Source organism: Rana temporaria, chromosome 6 (assembly GCF_905171775.1).
Source record: "Rana temporaria chromosome 6, aRanTem1.1, whole genome shotgun sequence".
NCBI lineage: Eukaryota > Metazoa > Chordata > Amphibia > Anura > Ranidae > Rana > Rana temporaria.
In genome coordinates, this window is record NC_053494.1 from 150,063,697 (window position 1) to 150,084,300 (window position 20,604).

Genomic DNA, 20,604 nt, shown 5'->3' on the forward strand with positions numbered 1-20,604 from the left:
TAAGAATTCTTGGTTTTCATTTATAATGTGCCAATTGGTTGCAACACTATGACAAGAATAGTTAATGTAAGTGACAAAGAGGGATCAATATCCATTACAGAATAACTCCTGAGAATTTGTCATTACAGCTAATCATACCATTTGTCTTTATTCTGTTAATATATATATATATATATATATATATATATATATATATATATATATATTTTTTTTTTTTTTTTTTTTTTCTGAACAAATATTGAGTGCAGTAAAATGAAGAACAGATTGCAATCGAAAGTCATCAAGAGACTGGCTATTGTAGAAATTGGCATATCTCTGATGGGCATTCTGTGAATTTGACATTTGCTCTTTGGAATACCATTGACCACCTGACAGCTATAGTAGTGGTATTAAAGAAAAGTCCCCTCTTCAGCTTGATCTCCACCAGGTACATGACAGATAAATAGGACAAATAGAGGGGGCGAATCTCCCTACAGGAGGCACAGGCAGCAGTAAAAACCTGACTGGTGTAATAATCCCTCTCCACTCTATTCAAAACAAAAAAAAAGTTTTTCTTATAGTTTAGGAAACAGTGATGTAAAAACACATAAAAATACCCGTAGTACACTTACTTTATGCAGAACCTTCCCTTCCTTGCAATGGATGCCTCCAATGAATACCATGTTGGGCATTATAGGTCTCGGAAACTCAAAAACAAAATCATATCTCAAGAGCCATACAGAGCTTCTACTTAGAAGTTGCACAGGGGTGATTTCTCTTTTGAGGATCTTTAATGCCAGCTGCACATATTGTTCATATACTGGCCCACAATAATTTGGTTCAAGCACATTGATCATGACATTTTTCGCACGTTCCATAAAGGTCATCTTGTCTTCATTCTTACTGAACACTCTTGGTACATAGGAATGTGGAGTTTCACACTGTGCACTTACATAGTCAAAAAAGCAGGGCAACCCTCTTAAGAAATTCACAGAGGGCAGGTCAAGATGCTCCGCTAGAATCACTCCACACAGTAAAAATGGATCAGTAAGGACAACATCAAACTTTTCTTCCTGAAGTTCACGCATTAAGTCTTCATTAAGTAGCATTCTCTCACATATGTTGTAGAACATATTAAATACAACCATCATGCTGTTGAGCATTGTAATAGCAGTCCCAGGAAAATAATTGGGAGTAGTAAAGTGTTCACGGCCCATTTTCTGAAGTATTGCATCAATCTCTTCAGAGGTGTATGGGACAGGGAATGTCTTTATATTGTATAGATCAGACTTTCTCATTGACAAGCTGCTTTCAGGCATGGCCACCACAACATGATGGCCATTTTGACCCAGTTTTGCTACCAGTGAACGCATGCTGAGCCAGTGACTGCCATCCATAGGAACAACAAGCAGCCTGCCCCCATTGCTTTTACTAAGAGCTCCCAAAAAGAACAAAAAGACAGCAAGGCAGCGTGGCAACATCGCTATAGATGATCAGACACAAAACACAAAATGCTCTTTTTAATAGATCATGTTGGTAACCTTGATAGCTTCCCTTTATCTTGTGAAGGAACTTGGAATTTTGTCAGGAAAAGTTGCTGTTTAACCTGCTGTTTAATTTGTGACTTGTCAGTATTTAGATCTAAAACATCAAGAGATAATCAAGTATTGGTCTGGGACTTGAAATGATGAAACTAACCACCGGTCTTGCACAAGGCAGAAATAATTAAAGTGGTATTAAACCCAAAAACAAGAGTGTAATATATTGCAGCTTACCAATCCTTAAAGTCCTTGAATTGCAGGTATAGTATATTTTCACATAGTTACATTGGTCCAGAGTTATTTTTTTTCCCTACTCATCTTTTCTGACTGTTTTTCACTAGTTTTGCATTTGGCTAGGGACAGTGTCACTACTGGTAGCACGAGGCGATACTTGGACCCTATAAAGGTTGCATAGGCAGTCCAACTCCACCAGGATGGCACATCAATACGTGTCATTGCCAGAAGGTTTGCTGTGTCTCCCAGCACAGTCTCAAGAGCATGGAGGAGATTCCAGGAGACAGGCAGTTACTCTAGGGGAGCTGGACAGAGCCATAGAAGGTCCCTAACCCATCAGCAGGACCGGTATCTGCTCCTTTGTGCAAGGAGGAACAGGATGAGCACTGCCAGAGCCCTACAAAATGACCTCCAGTAGGCCAAGGGTGTGAATGTCTCAGAAACAGACTTCATGGGGGTGGCCTGAGGGCCCGACGTCCTCTAGTGGGCTCTGTGCTCACTGCTGGACACTGTGGAGCTCGATTGGCATTTTCCATTGAACACCAGAATTGTCAGGTCCGTTACTGGTGCCCCATGATTTTCACAGATGAGACCAGGTTCACCCTGAGCATATGTGACAGACGTGAAAGGGTCTGGAGAAGCCGCGGAGAACTTTTTGCTGCCTGTAACATCGTTCAGCATGACCGGTTTGGTGGTGGGTCAGTGATGGTCTGGGGAGGCATATCCATGGAGGGACACACAGACCTCTACAGGCTACACAATGGCACTTTGACTGCTATTAGGTATCAGGATGAAATCCTTGGACCCATTGTCAGAACCTTGAGTTGTTGCAATGAAATTTCAGCAACATGGACTAGCTTGCTGCATAATTTTTTCACTTCGATTTTCGGGTTGTCTTTGAATTCAGCCCTCTGTAGGTGGATAATTTTAATTTCCATCAAATGATGTGCCATCCTTTCATTCCTAACACATTACCCAGTATAGATATCCAGCATGAGATTTTTGCCCGTTGAGATCTGATATTTTTTTAAAGTGTTCCTTTAAATTTTTTTGAGCAGTATATATCTATCTATCTATATATATATATATATATATATTTATTAGTGCTGTCAAGCGATTAAAATTTTTAATCGCGATTAATCGCATTAATGTCATAGTTAATTCACGATTAATCGCGCCAAAAAATTTTTTTTTGTTTTCTTATTTATTTTTTATTTTTTTATAATATTAAATTGTGTTTTTTAAATTTTTTTACATTTTGATCACTTTTATTGCTGTCACAAGGAATGTAAACATCCCTTGTGACAGCAATAGGTGGTGACAGGTACTCTTTATGGAGGGATCGGGGGTCTAAAAGACCTCCGAGCCCTCCTTTGCACTTCAAAGTATTCAGATCGCCGAAAACGGCGACACTGAATACTGTGTACTTTTTTAAATCCGGCGCCATTGGCAGCCGAGAAACCCGGAAGTGACGTCATGACGTCGCTTCCGTGGTTTCAATGCGGAGACTGAATCAAAGCCGCTTACGGCTTAGTGTCAGTCTCCGCCTGGACACAGAAGGCGCCGGATGGAGGATCGGGTCTCCCGGTGGGACGGGAGGCCCGGTCAGAGCGGCGAAAGGCGGCGGGAGGGGGGGGGATGTCCCCTCCCGCTCCTCCGGCATAACAACCGAGCGGCTTTTAGCCGCATCGGTTGTTATGTTTGGATAGCCGATCGCCCGCTCTAAACAACGGTACCGGGATGATGCCTGCGGCTGCAGGCATCATCCCGGTATAACCCCCGAACGCCGCCTCATTAATCGCGCGATAAAAAAATTGACGGCGTTAACGTGGGTTTGCGTTAACGCCGTTAATAGCGCGTTTAATTGACAGCACTAATATTTATATATATATATATAGATTGATATATATATATATATATATACACACAGTATATATTTACATTGGTCCAAGCTGCACCAATGTAACTATGGTAAAATATACCATTAAGCAACAGTCCTCTTTTAAGCATAAGTTCACCTTTTAAAACATGTTACATATTCCATTGGTATTTAGGGTGGAACATGTAACATGTTTCAGCAGCTGCAGCCTCTCCCACTCCCCCCATGACAGCGATCGGGGGATCTTCATAACATCGCGCCAGAGTGCTCATTACTTTAGCTTACTGTAGTCTGCTATTTCAGTTTGTCTTTCGCTTCCGGTAGCGCCTATGCGGCCGGGTGCAAGCTTGCCCTCGTCTATAAGGATTGTCTGTGCGGAGCGGCTAAGGTGATCAAAAGAGCCTAACATCTGACTAACCTGTCAGGCGGAGTCGCTAGTGGGCTCCATAGGTAAAGGGAGAGGAAAAGAGAGAGGAACGGGAAGAATAGAAGAGCAGCACATTGAGGGGTTATTGTCACATTTGGCCACGTACCATCTCAGGGCGGGTCCTCCCGGCGGTGCCACAGCTCCCAGACAGCGTCATGTGCCTCCATCCTGTCCCGGAGCCTGTCGGTCATTTTCTCCATGGTCTCCACATCCTTGATCCGGGCGTACAAGGCCTCAGGGGGAGGGGGAGAACGGCGCTTCCAATGCAACGGCACTAGGCACCTTACTGCTGTAAGGATGTGACTGGCCAGTTTCCTATACGGGGACGGGAGACTTAGTGGTGGAAGACCCAGGAGGAAATATTTTGGGGAGGAGAGAATCTGTCTAGGAGTCGCTCCAGCAGCCGCCGGACCGAGTCCCAGAAAGAGATTATCAGCGGGCAACTCCAGTAAATATGGAGGAGGGTACCCCTAGCCCCGAGGCACCGCCAACAACGATCCGAGCTAGAAGGAAAGATGGCATGAAGGACGTCCGGCGTCATGTACCAGAAGCATAAGATTTTATAGGCATTTTCTTTATAAAGCGTGCAGATCAAGCTTTTCGCTGCCTGCATCCAAATACCATGCCATTGTTCCAGGGGGATCTCCTCGCCAAGAGCCTTTTCCCAATTAATCATGTACGCATGCTTGCCCTTCACCTCCGTGGGCCAGGCATTTAGTATAGCGTATATCACTGAGATCAATCCCCTCTGAGCTGAACCTGCCAGGATCAGGCGTTCAAAAGGAGTTGGGGGAGAAAATTGCAGTTTTGGTGCTATCGTCAAGGCATAGTGGCGAATCTGGAGATACCCGTAGAATTCCCGACTCGGGAGGTCATGTTGGGTCTGTATCTCGGCAAAGGGGCGTAGTCTACGGGTCAAGGGGTCCACCAAATTGCCAAAGTGGAAGAGATTTCGCAAGGTCCATGGAAAGGAAATTCGGTGAGTGAGGCTGTCTGGCACCTTAGGGTTACAGGCAAAATAGGTCAGGAGCATGCTGTCAGAGGCCAGCTTATGGTGGGGTATCAGCTTGCGCCACAGCCGTCGGAGCATCGACACTGGGCCAAGCATCCGCTCGAGGTCTACCTCCACGTTCGCACTCCACAGTAAGTTGTTAGGATGGATTGGGGCTAACCACAGCTTCTCAATTTCGGTCCACTTATTATATGATCTTAGCGTAAACCAAGACGCTATGGCCCGAAGCTGGGCTGCCTGATAATACCTAACAAGGTCGTGGAAGGCTAAACCCCATCCGATCGGGGCGCCGTCAGGACCGACCGCGGTATCCTGTGGCGCTTGTAGTTTCATGTGAATTTTAACAGGTCTGCCTGGAGTTTCCTCAGATGAGCGTATGGGACTGGCACCGCTAGCGTCTGAAACAAATATAGGACCTTGGGGAGGATTGTCATTTTCACCGACGCCACCCTCCCCAGGAGGGATATGTGATGTTTTTTCCACTGTAGGAGTAGGGCTCTAATGGGTCGGAAAAGTGGAGGGAAATTTTCCTGGTACAATCTGGGGGTAATCTGTATGCCCAGGTACTTCAGGGCTGTCGTTTTCCAGGTGTATGGGAAGCACGTTTGCAAGTGGGCCACCTCGCTCGTCGGCATATTAAGCGGAAGCGCTTCCGACTTAGATGCATTAATTTTGTAGCCCGAGAGAGCGCCATAACAATCGAGTTCCGCATGTAAATTTGGGAGGGACGTTCTGGGTTGGGTTAGAGTTAAAATTACATCGTCCGCGAACAGTGAGATTTTAAATTCCCGATCTCTGACCATAATGCCTTTGATGCTCGCGTTCCCTCGAATCATGGCTGCTAGGGGTTCTACGTATAAGGCAAATTGCAAGGGGGACATCGGACACCCTTGCCTGGTGCCATTAATCACCGGGAAAGCGGATGAGAGTGCGAAGGGTGTTTTAACTTGGGAAGAGGGGTTTGTGTATAAGTGCCGAATCGCTTGCATAAATGGTCCCTTAAATCCCACATGGCGTAGTGTGGCGAACAGGAAGGGCCACCCCAGTGTCATGGATATGCAATAAAGTCTGGCAGCTTACCTGTCTCATGTGTTCATTAGAGGCTTGACCCTCTTTCTGGCTGTCTTTTATCACCTTCCTCCCTGTATGGCTCCACCCCAGGCCATCCCAGGAAGCCTATATTAACCACTGCACTGCTAGTCTGCTTGGCTGTTCAACCTTTGTTTGTAGCTTGTTCCTGTCTGCAGTGTGTTAGGTTTACCTTCCTGTGTACCAACCTTAGCTCGTCTCTGACTTCTCCTGTTTGCCTGCTTCCCTGTCCCTTGGCCTGTTCCTTGTTTACCCTTGTCTGCCTGTTTCCCCGACCTCGGCTTACCCATTACTATAGCTTGTCCTGGTTGCTGCTTCCCCCCTCTCTCTGCGGAGCATGACCTTGGGGACCCCAGGGGTCGAGACCTGGATCCAGCTGCGGCGAAGGCCATCCTCACCACCAGAGGCTCTGGTGAACACAAAGCTGGGTCTTAGACTCTGCGCCCTGGGGAATCTTGGGCTCACGCTTCCTCTCTGATCGCAGCAGTCGGCCATAGGGTTCACTACCCTGTGGTGCATCCCTGACCCCAACGGGGTGCACGTGTCACCTGGCTACAGGTGACCTGACACCCAGGCGATCAAAGGCCTTTTCTGCATCCAGACTAAGTAGAAGGGACTGGAAGTTCTCCCTGTTCGCCACCTCCACCAGGTCAACTATTTTCCTGGTGTTGTCCCCCGCTTGTCGGAGTGGGACAAAGCCCACCTGATCTTTGTGGATGAGGGAGGGAAGGACCGTGTTCAGACGGACAGAGAGCAATTTGGTAAAAATCTTAAGATCTGAATTCAGGAGGGCTATGGGTCTATAATTGGCGCAGAAGGATGGATCTTTATCTGGCTTGGGTATCACCGTGTAGAACGAGCGTTGCATATCCACAGAGATGGGGGTATCATGAAGGAATGCGTTAAACAGTTTGCACATATATGGGAGGAGTATGGGGTGAAATGCCTTCTGGGCCCGGATTCAGAAAGAATTGCGTATCTTTAGGCGGGCGTAGCACATTTCATATACGTTATGCCGCCGTAACTTAAAGAGGCGAGTACCGTATTCAGAAAGAACTTGCGCCCTAAGTTACGGCGACATAGCGTAAATGGGCCGGCGTAAGCCCGCGTAATTAAAATGATCAAGGCAGTGGGCGTGTTGTTGTATTGAAATGAGCCGTGACCCCATGCAAATGAGAGGCCGAACGAACGGCGCATGCGCGCGCATGCTCAGAGTCACGTCGCAAATACTCCCTAAGATACGTTGGCTCAATGCTTTGTTGACGTGAACGTAACATACGCCCAGCCCCATTCACATACGACTTACGCAAACAACGTAAAATACGACGCTGTTCCGACGTTTCCGACGTCCATACCTTAACATAACTTACCCCTGCTTTATGAGGGTTAAAGTTACGCCGGACCGACGCCTTACGTAAACGGCGTAGCTAAATCCGACGGGCGCAAGTACGTTTCTGAATCGGTGTATCTACCTCCTTTGCATATTCAACGCGGAAATATATGGAAGCGCCCCTAGCGGCCAGCGGAAATATGCACCCAAGATACAACGGCGTAGGAGACTTACGTCAGTCGTATCTTGGTCGAATTCAAGCGCAACTGATTCTAATGCCCCGTACACACCATCACTTTATGTGATGAAAAAAAACGACACTTTCTGTGAAGTAAAAAATGACGTTTTTGAAACTTCAATTTTCAAAGACGAAGTTGCCTACACACCATCGTTTTCTCACAATGATCTTGCAAAGTGAGGTTACGTTCCACCACGTTTTACCATTGAAGCTTGCTTCTGGGCATGCGTGGATGAAAAAACGTCTTAGAAAACAACGTTTTTTGCTACACACTGTCAATTTCTGTGAAGTAAAAAGTGCACTTTTGAAAAACGACACATAAAATTGAAGCATGCTTCAATTTTTTTTGGTCGTTTTTTACAAGACATAAAACGACGTTTTCCCCCATACACAGTCAATTAAAGTGACGTTTTTAAAAACGTCATTTTTTTTCATCACATAAAGTGATGGTGTGTACGCGGCATAAGGATCAGTCGCATAGATACGGCGGCGTTCATTCAGACAGACATCTGGAGATACGCCGTAGTATGTCCTTTCTGAATCCGGGCCATAGTATTCATAAGGGAAGTCATCCGGTCCTGGGGCCTTGCTAGCCAGCAGGGACTTAATAGTGGACTCTAATTCCTCCTCCGTAATCGGGGCATTAAGGGGGATCAGATCCTCAGGCCGCAGACGGGACGTCCCACTCTGCTTGAGGTAGTGACTCATACGTTGGGCGATATCGGGGGGGAGGGGGCTGCTTGGGATGTCAGGGTTATTATAAAGGTGCGTGTAGAACTCGGCGAACAAGTGGGCTAACCCCCCAATGGTGTGTGATCATGGTCCCCGAGCCGGTTTTGATTTGGTGAGGCGTCGAGACTTGTGTGCTGTCTCGCAGCTTCCAGACCAGGAGGGAGTGGGCCTTGTTCCTCTTGTCATAGAACAACTGTCGTAGTCTGACTAGGGCTTTTTCAACCCTGTCAATCGATATGTTACTTAGCGTCGCACGCAGGGATGTAATCTTTTTAAGGAGCGCCAGGGTGGGCGAGCTCTGCAGTCGGCTCTCCAGTACCCTAAGCTCCCCCTCTGTCCGTACTTTCAGGGCTTGTGTGTCTTTCTGCATGGAGGCCGACAGGGCCAAACATTTGCCTCGTAGCACCGCTTTATGGGAGACGTCGTGTCTGGCGTGTCATTTTCCACAAAATAGTATTTCAGGGTGGACTCTAGTTCGGACTTCGATGGGGAGTGCTGTAAGAGAAATGTATTCAACCGCCAGGTACAGGGCCTGCGGATGGGGGCACCCAGTGCTATAGTCAGTAGGACCGGAGCATGGTCCGACCAGGATATCGGGAGGATCTGGGCCACACGGGTCAGTCTAAGTGCCGTGTTGTTAACAAAAAAATTGTCTATTCGGGAGTTGGTGCGGTGGGGGGCTGAGAAGAAAGTGTATTGTCTGACCCCTGGGTGGAGGACTCGCCAGGCGTCAAAGAGGGCGCGAGAGTTGGCAGAACTGCCTCGAATCCCGAAGGACTCAGCCCTGGGGTGTAACACATGATGATCTGATGCTGCCGACTGGGTCAAGTTAAAGTCCCCTCCTATCACTATATCACTAATATCCCGTGATCCGAGCGATGGAGGCGGGCATAGACTTTGGATAGAAATCCAAGTTGACGGGTGTTTGGGGCATATACCGCGCAGAAGGTAACCTTCTGATCCTGCCAGAGGCCATGCAGGATGAGGAAGTGATCCTGTGGGTCACTGTAATAACGCAAGCTTACAAAAGGGGATCCCTTCTTCACTAGTATGGCCACCCCTGCCCGTTTATGGGGACCCGAGGAGAGGAAGATCTGTGTGTAGTGCTTAGAGGCAAACGCAAAGAAGCCCCCCTTATCGAAATGTGTCTCCTGAACCATAACAACATCCGCCCCCGACTGCCTGAGCTCCCTCAACGTCAGATGCCTTTTTCTGTCAGAGTTCAGCCCGTGTACATTTAGCAATAAGATCCGAGCCATGGGGATGTGAGGAGGGGGGTGAGAGGGTTACTCACCGGCTGCGGGTGGAGGTGTTTCTGGAGTAGATGTCTGGGGCGGGTACACCGTGGGAGGAGTTCCAGACAGACTCTGCGATGCTTCTTCGTGACCTGGTGACAACTGTAGAGGAGAAAAAGAGAGGGAAAGACTAGAAGAAAAGGAAAGAGTAACAACATTCATGAACCAACGGTAAACTATCACAAACTGTACCTGTGGTCTGTTAAGACCTATGAGGGCACGTGGGCCCAGGTCTGGATGGCTTCCCACCTGCTCCCCCAGCCCACTGTCAAGAAACTAATTTCTAATGTTGACTCCTACCTTAGATAGACTCTTCTGTTCGACACAATTTATTCCTCCTACAAAGATCATATTGGGCATTATTGGTCTTGGATACTCAAAGATAAAGTCATATCTCAGAAGCCAGATTGAAGATTTGCTGTAGAGATCCAGTACAGTAACTTTTCTGTTTAGGAAATTTGATGCAAGGCTCTCAATTGACTGAAACATTAAGTCACAATAGTAAGGTTCCATAAGTTTGACCAATACATTTTCCACACGTTGAATAAAAGTCATACTGTCCGAGTTCTTTGTGAGAATTCGAGGCACATAGGAAAGGGGACTATCACACTGTGCACTTACATAGTCATAGGCACAAGGCAATCCCCTTAGAAAACTCACAGAAGGAACGCCTAAATCTTCTGCTACAATCAAACCACAAATCCATACAGGATCGGTGAGCACAGCATCAAATTTCTCCTCTCGAAGGTCACTTATAAGATGTTTGTTGCTAAGCAGGCTCTCACAAATTTTGCAGAAAAGTAAGGACATTTCTTGCAAGTCCTTAAGCATTGTATAGGCAGCACCGGGGAGTGGAGGATCAATAAATTGCTTTCTTCCAAACGTTTGCATATGGGCCTTCATATCTTTATTTTCATCAAACACCGGGTACATTTTAACTGTGTAAAGTTCAGATCCACTTATTGATAAACTACTTTCAGGCATCACCATCACAACCTGATGCCCCTTCTGTGCCAATTTTTCCACCACATGACGCATACTGAGCCAATGACTACCATCCATAGGGACAACTAGCAGTTTACCACCATCTGCCAAGTAAAAAATTCCTAAAAAGAACAGCCATATTCTAAAGAATAAAAATAATCCCATGCTGTAGAACTTCTCGGAAAGATTGCTGTGAATGTTATCATAATCAGTTTACATTAATCTGCCTTTATCTACCACTCTTGTAATAAAACATGGAATTAAAAATACAAAGTTATCAATTAACTTTGTTTCAAACAACAAAATCTATGAACATGTGACATCTGGGCATAGTTGCAGTTTGTACTATATCTTTTGGGTCAACCTAGGACAGAAAGTGTGTTAGGACTACCAAACTACTACTACAGAGCCAACGAAAACTAAGTCAGGGGTGAAAAATGTGTTTGAGATTTCTGTGCAACTTTGTGCTCATTGTTATTGTTTTGTCGGTTAATTCAACCCATAGGTGTGAAGCCAGCCTATGGATCTTCTCATCTGTGGGTACAGTAAACCTAATACAAAAAAACCCCCAGCAAAATCTTTTCTTCAAACTGATTTTGGCTGACTGTCTCTGAATCTGTTTTTCCACTGCAGACAGAACACATCACCTAAAATACCCATGGCTTCTCACAGCAAATTAAAAATCTATATTATAGTCTTTTACATAAACCAAAATAGCCAGGACTGCACAAATAATTTACACTTCGCCACCTAGGTACTTTTTGGCCATCAGTCCAGTAACCTATTAGGCCCCGTACACGACTTTTCCCATTGACTAACGAGAAAATAGAGAACATGTTCTCCTTTCGGCCCGACGAGTTCCTCGACGGGTTCCTCGCTAAAAAGTGTACACACGACCGAGTTTCTCGTACTACTTTTTTTGTACTATTTTCTTACACAAGATCTTTTGGTTTTCATTTATCAGGTGTTAATTGGTTGCAGCATGGTATAGCATTACAGTAACTTACTTCAGCCTTGCATCACTAGGGTCCTTGATTCACACCCCAGTGAGAACACTGCCTCCGTAACGTTTGGATGTTCTCCAAACTCCAAAAACATGCTGGTAGGTAAATTGGATCTAGAATTTGTAGAGTAACTCAAGAAAGTGAGTACATCCTTCACAATTTTGTAAATATTTTATTATATTTTTTCATGTGACAACATTGGAGAAATGACACTTTGCTACAATGTAAAGAAGTGAGTGTACAGCTTGTATAACAGTGTAAATTTGCTGTCCCCTCAAAATAACTCAACACACAGACAATATTGTCTAAACTGCTAGCAACAAAACATGTTAATATGTAACGTTAAAAAAAGGCAATTTATGCTTAAATATCTCTATGCAGTGGTTAATACAAATAACCAACCAAATCTCTTATCCATTCTGAGAATAACTGACAGATTAGATATACTGTATATACCTCTAAGCCCTGTACAAACGATCGGTTTGTCCGATGAAAACAGACTGATGGACTGTTTTCATCAGACAACCCAATCGTGTGTGGGCCCCAGCGGTTTGTTTTCCATCAGTGAAAAAAAAATAGAACAGGTTTTAAATTTTTCCTATGGATAAAAATACGATCGTCTGTGTGGAAGTCCATCGGTCAAAAATCCACGCATGCTCAGATTCAAGTCGACGCATGCTCGGAAGCATTGAACTTCATTTTTTTCAGCACGTCGTTGTGTTTTACGTCACCGCGTTTTGTCACGGTCGGATTTTTGACTGATGGTGTGTAGGCAAGACTGATGAAAGTCAGCTTCATCAGATGTCCGACGAAAAAATCCATCGGATTAAATTCCATCAGATATCCGATCGTGTGTACGAGGCTTTAGAGGTAGAATGTGGTAAATATCATCAGATATCATTAATAGAAATAATAGAAAACTTATTGGTCAAAGGAATTTTCAGGCAGTGTATGTGGTTTTCATTCAGAAATGATATTCATTTTAAAACTGAATTTTAAAAGCAAGTAAAAATTTCAAACAACATTCTTTCATTCAGCGAATGTACAAAGATTTTCCGCATTAATATTCTCGCCTGAAAATAGATCCATGTGGCCAGCATAAGGCTCAGTACACACCTTTGCAGTTTGCTTTTGATTTGTTTCTGAAGTTTTGCTGCGATTTGCGAGTTTGCATTTTTTTATGCTTTTTTTTTTGGGCCCGTTTGTTGCTGGGCAAATAAAAACAACACAAATTGCTGCAAAAACACATTACATGCCTTTCTGCAGCTTCTCCATTGAAGTATATTAAACCAACAAAAAGCACAGTTTTGCGTTGAAAAAAGTCTCTGACCCTTTCAAAATAAGCAGCAGCTGAAAAGCATATATGTGAACGTGTTCCATAGGAAACCATGGTAAATGAACTGTAGTGCGTTTAAAAAAAAAAAAAAAAACGCATATGTGTGAACCAGACCTAAGACGGTCAGTAACATAATGGGGTTAAAAAAATAAAAATTTGATCTTTATAGTACAAAAAGAGAAAATAATCGCTACTGTAAGGGGTTCATTTTATTTTATTTTTTACTGTGGAACAGTGAAAGTAATATTTACAGTAGCCATTATTTGTTCTTTTTGTACTATAAAGGGCTAATTTTAGTTTTTTTAACCCCATTATATTACTGGCCGATTAATCAATTATGAAAATAGTAATCGATTAATTTCATAATCGATTTGTCGTCGATTAATCGATTAGTTGTTTCGGCCCTAGAAATGTCCATTTTGGTTTTGCAGATTTTTTCTATATTTATCATGGTCAGGACCAGTGGCGGCTGGTGCTCCACATTTTTGTGGGGACGCAAACGAAAAAAATAAATAAAAAAATTGCAGCCTCACTGTGCCCATCAAATGCAGCCACTGTGTCATCAGTTGTCACCACTGTTCCATGCCATCAAATGCAGTCCATATGCCATGCCATCAAACGCAGCCACTGTGCCATCAATTCGCACCACTGTGCCATGCCATCAAACGCAGTCACTGTGCCATGCTATCAAACGCAGCCACTGTGCCATGCCATCAAACGCAGCCACTGTGCCATCAATTGTCACCACTGTTCCATGCCATCAAATGCAGTCACTATGCCATGCCTTCAAACACAGCCACTGTGCCACCAATTCACAGTCACTGTGCTATGCCATCAAACGCAGTCACTGTGCCATGTCATAAAACGCAGCCACTGTGCCATGCCATCAAACGCAGCCACTGTGCCATCAATTGTCACCACTGTGCCATGCCATCAAACGCAGTCGCTGTGCCATGCCATCAAACACAGCCACTGTGCCATCAATTGTCACCACTGTGCCATGCCATCAAACGCAGCCACTGTGCCCATCATTTGTCGCCAATGTGCCAATTGTCACCACTGTTCCCTTTAATTGTCGCCACTGTGCCCATTGATGTCACTGTGCCCTTTAATTGTCGCCACTGTGTCCATTGTCGCCACTGTGCCCATCAATTGTCGCCACTGTGCCCATCAATTTTCACCACTGTGCCCTTTAATTGTCACCACTGTACCACCCATTGTTGCCACTATGCCCATTGATGTCACTGTGCCCTTTAATTGTCGCCACTCGCCACTGTGCCCATTGTCGCCACTGTGCCCATTGTCGCCGATGTGCCCTGTAAAATGCCCCTTCCCCCCCGCTCGGAACTTACCTTTCTGGGCGGGTCAGCCATCCTCCTTCCACGTCCCTCGATGTCTTCTCCCGCCCTCGATTACGCTTTAGCCAATCGGGTTACCAGATTACCAGCATTGGTGAACCTGATTGGCTGAGACGCCTGTCAGTCTTATCAAAGGAACGCACCCCCCGTAACGTCCCCTGGATAAGCATCCGGAAGGCTGAGGGCTGTACTCGGAAAGCCTATCAGAGCCGCTGGCTCTGATAGGCACTTCCGCACAGCCAACCAGCTGCCGTTATTCAGGTAGCCGACTCTCACCGCACGGCCATCTGAATAGACCAGCGGCCGGCAACAATAACATAGATTCATGCAATGCATGAATCTATGTTATTGTATCAGTGGCGGTGCGGAGCCAGAGGGGGCAGCGCTCCAGCGCCCCCTATAGACACACCGCCAATTGTCAGGACTGAAAAAGCATTTACAAATTGTGACTTTTAAAACTCAGGTAGTTAGAAAATATGTCATAATAATATTTTCTATTCTCATTTTAGCCTGCAGGTGAAGATTTAGGCTACATATTTTAGCTTCTTTTCACAACCTGTTGCAAAAAAAAGAAAAAAAAAGCCTGTTGTGAACAGTGCTCAGTAGCTCAAGCTATATTTTACACACAAGCCAGAATATGGACTCCTCCCCCTCACCCCATTCTCTTTTGAAGGTTTGCTGTGCTCTCTCTCCCTTTTGTAAACTCATAATGCTCTGAGAATACAGTGTCATAATTGCATCCCATCTGTATTGTATCATAATTTTAGTTTCTGTTAAATGTTCTGTTAGAAAACATTTTTTTACACAATAAAAAATATATAAAACCTTAGTTTAAAACCTGAAAAGTTTATAAAATAAAACATGCCAGTGGAGAAGGCACTGAGTGCTTACCCTGGCATGTATAACAGGGGTTTTTGACCTTTGTTATAAATTAAGCCTATATTGGCTGCATCTTAAAAAACATGTCATCTGAGGATAGATTAATTAATAACATCTCTTATTTGGACTAGATTAAGAATTGTTTGTTGTTTTACTAATTAGTTCTTTCAGTCATACTACATTTTGCCAAGAGAGTCTAAATTATACCAGAATTAATGATAATGCAAAGCAATTGTACCAGAGTTGAAAGTAGTTTGAATTCAAAGTACACTGGAAGAAAGGTGCAGAATGTGAAAGGTACTGGTCAGGAACATCTAAAATATTAGATCATTTAAGGTTAAACCAGAACTCCAGCCAAAAATAACAAGATAAAAATTCACTGCCCATTTAAAGAAATGAAAAAAACATAGGGCCAGATTCACGTAGCCCGGGCGCAGCGTAACGTAACCGATTTAGGTTACACCGCCGCAAATTTTCTGTCTAAGTGCCCGATCCACAAAGCACTTACCTGGAAATTTGCGGCGGTGTATCCTAAATCACAAGGCGGGCCAATTCAAATGGGGCGGGTACCATTTAAATTAGGCGCGCTCCCACGCCGGACGTACTGCGCATGCTCCCGACGAAAATTTCCCGACGTGCTTTGCGCGGAACTACGACGCGCCAAAGTTTTGTGAATCGCGACGTGAAAAAAAGACTTGCGCCGGGAAAAAAAATTCAAATGCGACGCGGGAAAGGCGGGTACATTTTTACATGGTGTAGTAATTTTACACTTTGTAAAAGGTGCCCTATCTTTGCGACGGCAAACTAACACTTGCGAAAAAGTTTTGTGGATCGCCGTAACTGCTAATTTGCATACCCGACGCTGGTTTACGACACAAACTCCCCCCAGCGGCGGCCGCGGAACTGCATCCTAAGATCCGACAGTGTAAAACTAGGACACCTGTCGGATCTTAGGGATATTTATGCGTAACTGATTCTATGAATCAGTCGCATAGATAGAAACAGGGATACAACGGCGTATCCCTTTTGTGAATCTGGCCCATAATTTTCTGCGATATTCACCCTCATTTCAGCTATTTCCCCTACAGTATTTTTTCCCCATTAGAAATTCTCATCTGATGGTAAACATTATTCAACCCACTTCCTTTGAGCCCAGGCCATCCTGGATCTGCCCCAGCCGGTGACTGGATAGAGAAAGACGCCACACAAGGATGAGCTCATCTCTCTGTCAGGGTCCATGCACACTGGCTTAAAAATCACTGCTTCTATAGGAGTTTAATGTTTTGCCTGTAGAAGCAGCTCAATGTTATCCTATGTGTCCAAACACACTAGGATGATTGTAGTGCACGGAGCCTTATTCCCACTTACACACGGTACAAAGTTTGATGTAAGCTTTTGGTCGGAAATTCCGACCATGTGTAGGCTCCATCTGACTTTTTTGTCGGAATTTCCTACAGCAAAAAATTTGAGAGCTGGTTCACAATTTTTTCGACAATAACTTTTCTTGTCGGAAATTCCAATCGTCTGTATGCAATTCCATCTCACACATGCTCGGAATCAAGTAGACGCATGCTCGGTAGCATTGAACTTTTCTCGGCTTGTCGTAGTGTTGTCGTCACCGCGTTCTTGACGGTCAGAATTTTGTGTGACCGAGTATGGAACACAAGTTTGAGCCAACATTCCATTGGAATAAAATCCACGGTTTTCTTGTTGGAATTTCCGATCATGTGTACATGGCATTACTCTGCTTACTCTTCCTATCAGCATGCTCTTGACAGTACATAAGCTGATTTGCCCTTTGTACTGCTTCTTCCTTTCACACACTCCAGCTGTGCTGTACAGGTACCCAGTCCAATTCAGGTAATTACACTGCATTCATTAAAAAAAAAAAAATTGTGGCAGTATTGAATCATAAGTCTGTTAGCTTGCTGCACGTTTTCATTGGCAAGTTGAAACACAAGTTCAAGTTAACACTTTTCCAAAGTTGCAGAGGTGAGTCTACAGCAAGAGCCCTGCAAGTCTACAGCATGAAAATTCAGCCACAGTGACCCATGTGGTGGGATGACTATTGCACAACATAACTGAACCAGAACTTGCAGCAGACTGGCAGAATGTCTGCAAAGAAAATTGATCTGGACTCATGCAATGCGGACTTGCTGCAATCATAGCTCCCAAGCGTCCTTGATTTCGAGGGACTGTCCCTAATTTGGACCAATTTCCCTCTTTTCTCCTCATTTGTCCCTCATTTTGGTCTGATCTATATCGTTATATATATAAAATGCACTTTTTATCTTTTAAAAAGTGTTTCCCAGTGCTAAACCTTTCATCCAAACTCTATATTGCTACATTTGTAAATTTTAAAAGCCAATATAAAGGAATAGTAGTGGTATTTAATTAACCTTTTTTGGGGTTAATTCTCCTTTAAGGGGGTGTGGCAGGGGGAGTTTCCTATGCCTACATACCTTTGCTAGTAGGTGATCCTCATTCCCATCTCACAATGTTGGGAGGTATGGCTGCAATTGTGCAACAAACTTGTGAAGCCTGGTAAGTCTAGCATTAGCTTAACAAGTCATTTTCAAACTTGCAGCACGATTGCTTGCTATCTGGGTATTTGTGTATTAATATAATAGAGCTGCAATAATCCGTCTTTTTAACCACTTAAGGACCCCCCACTGTATATATACGTCCTCTTTTTAAACATGGATATCTCAGTAACGGCAGCAGCTGCTGCCACAACTGAGATATCCATGTTTTCAGCGGGCGGCCGTGTAAACGATAACGGCGGTCTCCGCGGTGGATTCGCCGCGAGATCGCCGTTATCGGTGGCGGGAGAGGGGCCCCCCCCTCCCGCCGCTTTTCCGCGCCCTCCGCCGCTTACCGGAGCCGTCGGTAGCGGCGGAGGAGATCCGATGCTGCCGCCTGGAGAGTGAGGACTTGAGTGAGGGGAAGATGGCCCCCACCCGTCCTCATAGCTCTGCTGGGCGGAAGTGATGTCAAAACGTCAGTCCCGCCCAGCCTCTTAAAGAGACAATTTTTTTTCTGTCATTTTTTTAAATGACAAATTTTCCTTTTTTTTTTTTTTTTTTGCATTTAAGCCTAAATATGAGATCTGAGGTCTTTTTGACCCCAGATCTCATATTTAAGAGGACCTGTCATGCTTTTTTCTATTACAAGGGATGTTTACATTCCTTGTAATAGGAATAAAAGTGATAATTTTTTTTTTTTTTTATATTTTAGTGTAAAAAATAATAAAATCAATAAAATTAAATAAGAAAACAAAAAAAAAAATTTTTTAAAGCGCCCCGTCCTGACGAGCTCGCGCGCAGAAGCGAACGCATACGCGAGTAGCGCCCGCATATGAAAACGGTGTTCAAATCACACAAGTGAGGTATCGCCGCGATCGTTAGAGCGAGAGCAATAATTATAGCCCTAGAGCTACTCTGTAGCTCAAAAAATGCAACTTATAGAATTTTTTAAACGTCGCCTATCTAGATTTTTAAGGGTAAAAGTTTGACGCCATGCCACGAGCGGGCGCAATTTTAAAGCGTGACATGTTGGGTATCATTTTACTCGGCGTAACATTATCTTTCACAATATATAAAAAAATTGGGCCAAATTTATTGTTGTCTTATTTTTTAATTCAAAAAAGTGATTTTTTTCCAAAAAAAGTGCGCTTGTAAGACTGCTGCGCAAATACGGTGTGACAAAAAGTATTGCGATGACCGCCATTTTATTCTCTAGGGTGTTAGGAAAAAAAATATATAATGTTTGGGGGTTTTAAGTAATTTTCTAGCAGAAAAAACTGTTTTAGTCTTGCAAACACCAAATCTGAAAAACACCTGAGGTCTTTAAGTGGTTAATCTGCTAATATCTGAGCTTTAATTTGGGGGGTGCATGGTTTGCCTGCTGGGATCAGTCACATCTAAAGGAGCTCCTGTGTCAAACTGAGTGAAAGCATGAAAAACTGTGCAATTTCTAATGTACCTCCCTCACAATGGGACTCGGCAGGACCATAGGAGCATGGAGAACTGGTCAAATGGCTCCACTGGCTCTTAGAAAGCCTGTAGGCAACTTCTTTAAACCCACAGTAGGGCCAGTGGGATCCTTACACTCATCCAACATGGTGCCAGAGGTATTGACTCCGATGCTTTCTCTCCTCCTACGCTCACAAGGAGAGCTAACTTTGACGTTTCCGTGACAAAATCCACAAAGCTGGGCCAAGCAGTCAATAACCTGCAATATAAAGCCATGTTCCAGAAACACTCTCTATTGCTGACTGTGACAAAAAAAAAGTGGGTGATAAATGATAATACAGATAGTGGAAATGTGACATTAAAACATGGGTGTAAGCTGGTATCACAGTTAATTTTAATTCCAGAAGTCAATAGCAGACAGATGTTCTTATTAATTTAGTGGTATAAATACAGAAATTTAGCGGTCAGTAGTAGGCAAAATGTCACAAACTAAAAATCTGAATAGACAGCTCTTGTGCCTGAAGAACTGACACCTATGCCTCGTTTCCACTGAGCGGATCGGTTCGGTACGATATGCTATTTTGAGTGTTTCCATTATGAAAGCTGCCCATACAACCGAACCATACCACACCATTCTGGGTCCTGCTTCAGATGTGGGGCCATAGAAAATAGTACGGTTCGGTTAGGGTGGAGCTACAATACATTCCACTGATTGGAGGACACGCTAGGCATTTTTTCTAAACCCTGTATGGGCCCTGACGGTCCGACTTGCAGTGGAAACGCTCACCTGAATAGGCCGGACCATTCTAACCCTTCCAAACTGTACCGACCCGAACCTTTCCGCTCAGTGGAAATGAGGCATTAGATGCCAAAAACAAAACTGCTACCTCGCTAAACCACAAATTGAATCTATAGCCGTGTCAAATCAATCAAGAGAAGAGGTCTATAAGCACAGAAGACTCTGAACCATCATATTTCACCTCTAATAAAATCTAAATTATCAGCCACAGAGAACTAAAACGAATGCAGATCATCGACGGATCTAAATTCTACCAGTTCAGCAGGGATGGCCGAATTTTGATCAGTGTGTGGCCACAACTGCTTGACAGAAGTCAAATACTTGATCAATTTATGTCAAAGCGCAATGCTGGAAAACGTTTGTCAGCAGCTAAAATCACTGATCAATACAGTATGTAATGGGGCTTATGACTGGCCAATGTAGTCGCCAACTGGTACAAGTCTCTGCCTCACTTCTAGGAATGAATACAGAAATATTTTACTTACGAGACTAAGACTTTTTTATTTAATAAAAT

General features: G+C 44.2%; 1 protein-coding gene across 2 annotated transcripts in view; it reads right to left on the minus strand.

Annotated features, from left to right (window-relative positions):
- LOC120943901 (UDP-glucuronosyltransferase 1A1-like) overlaps positions 1 to 10,942 on the minus strand; it is a 105,483-nt gene extending 94,541 nt beyond the window's left edge. The window contains exon 1 of one of the 2 annotated variants that reach the window (XM_040357566.1): positions 10,057 to 10,942. In XM_040357566.1, the coding sequence (XP_040213500.1) occupies positions 10,057 to 10,905 (849 nt within the window). In that variant the 5' untranslated portion in view covers positions 10,906 to 10,942. Of the gene's footprint in view, positions 1 to 611; positions 1,501 to 10,056 lie in introns of those variants that run through there. The other variant, XM_040357565.1, reaches the window with a different exon arrangement.
- Between the last annotated feature and the right edge of the window lie 9,662 nt (positions 10,943 to 20,604).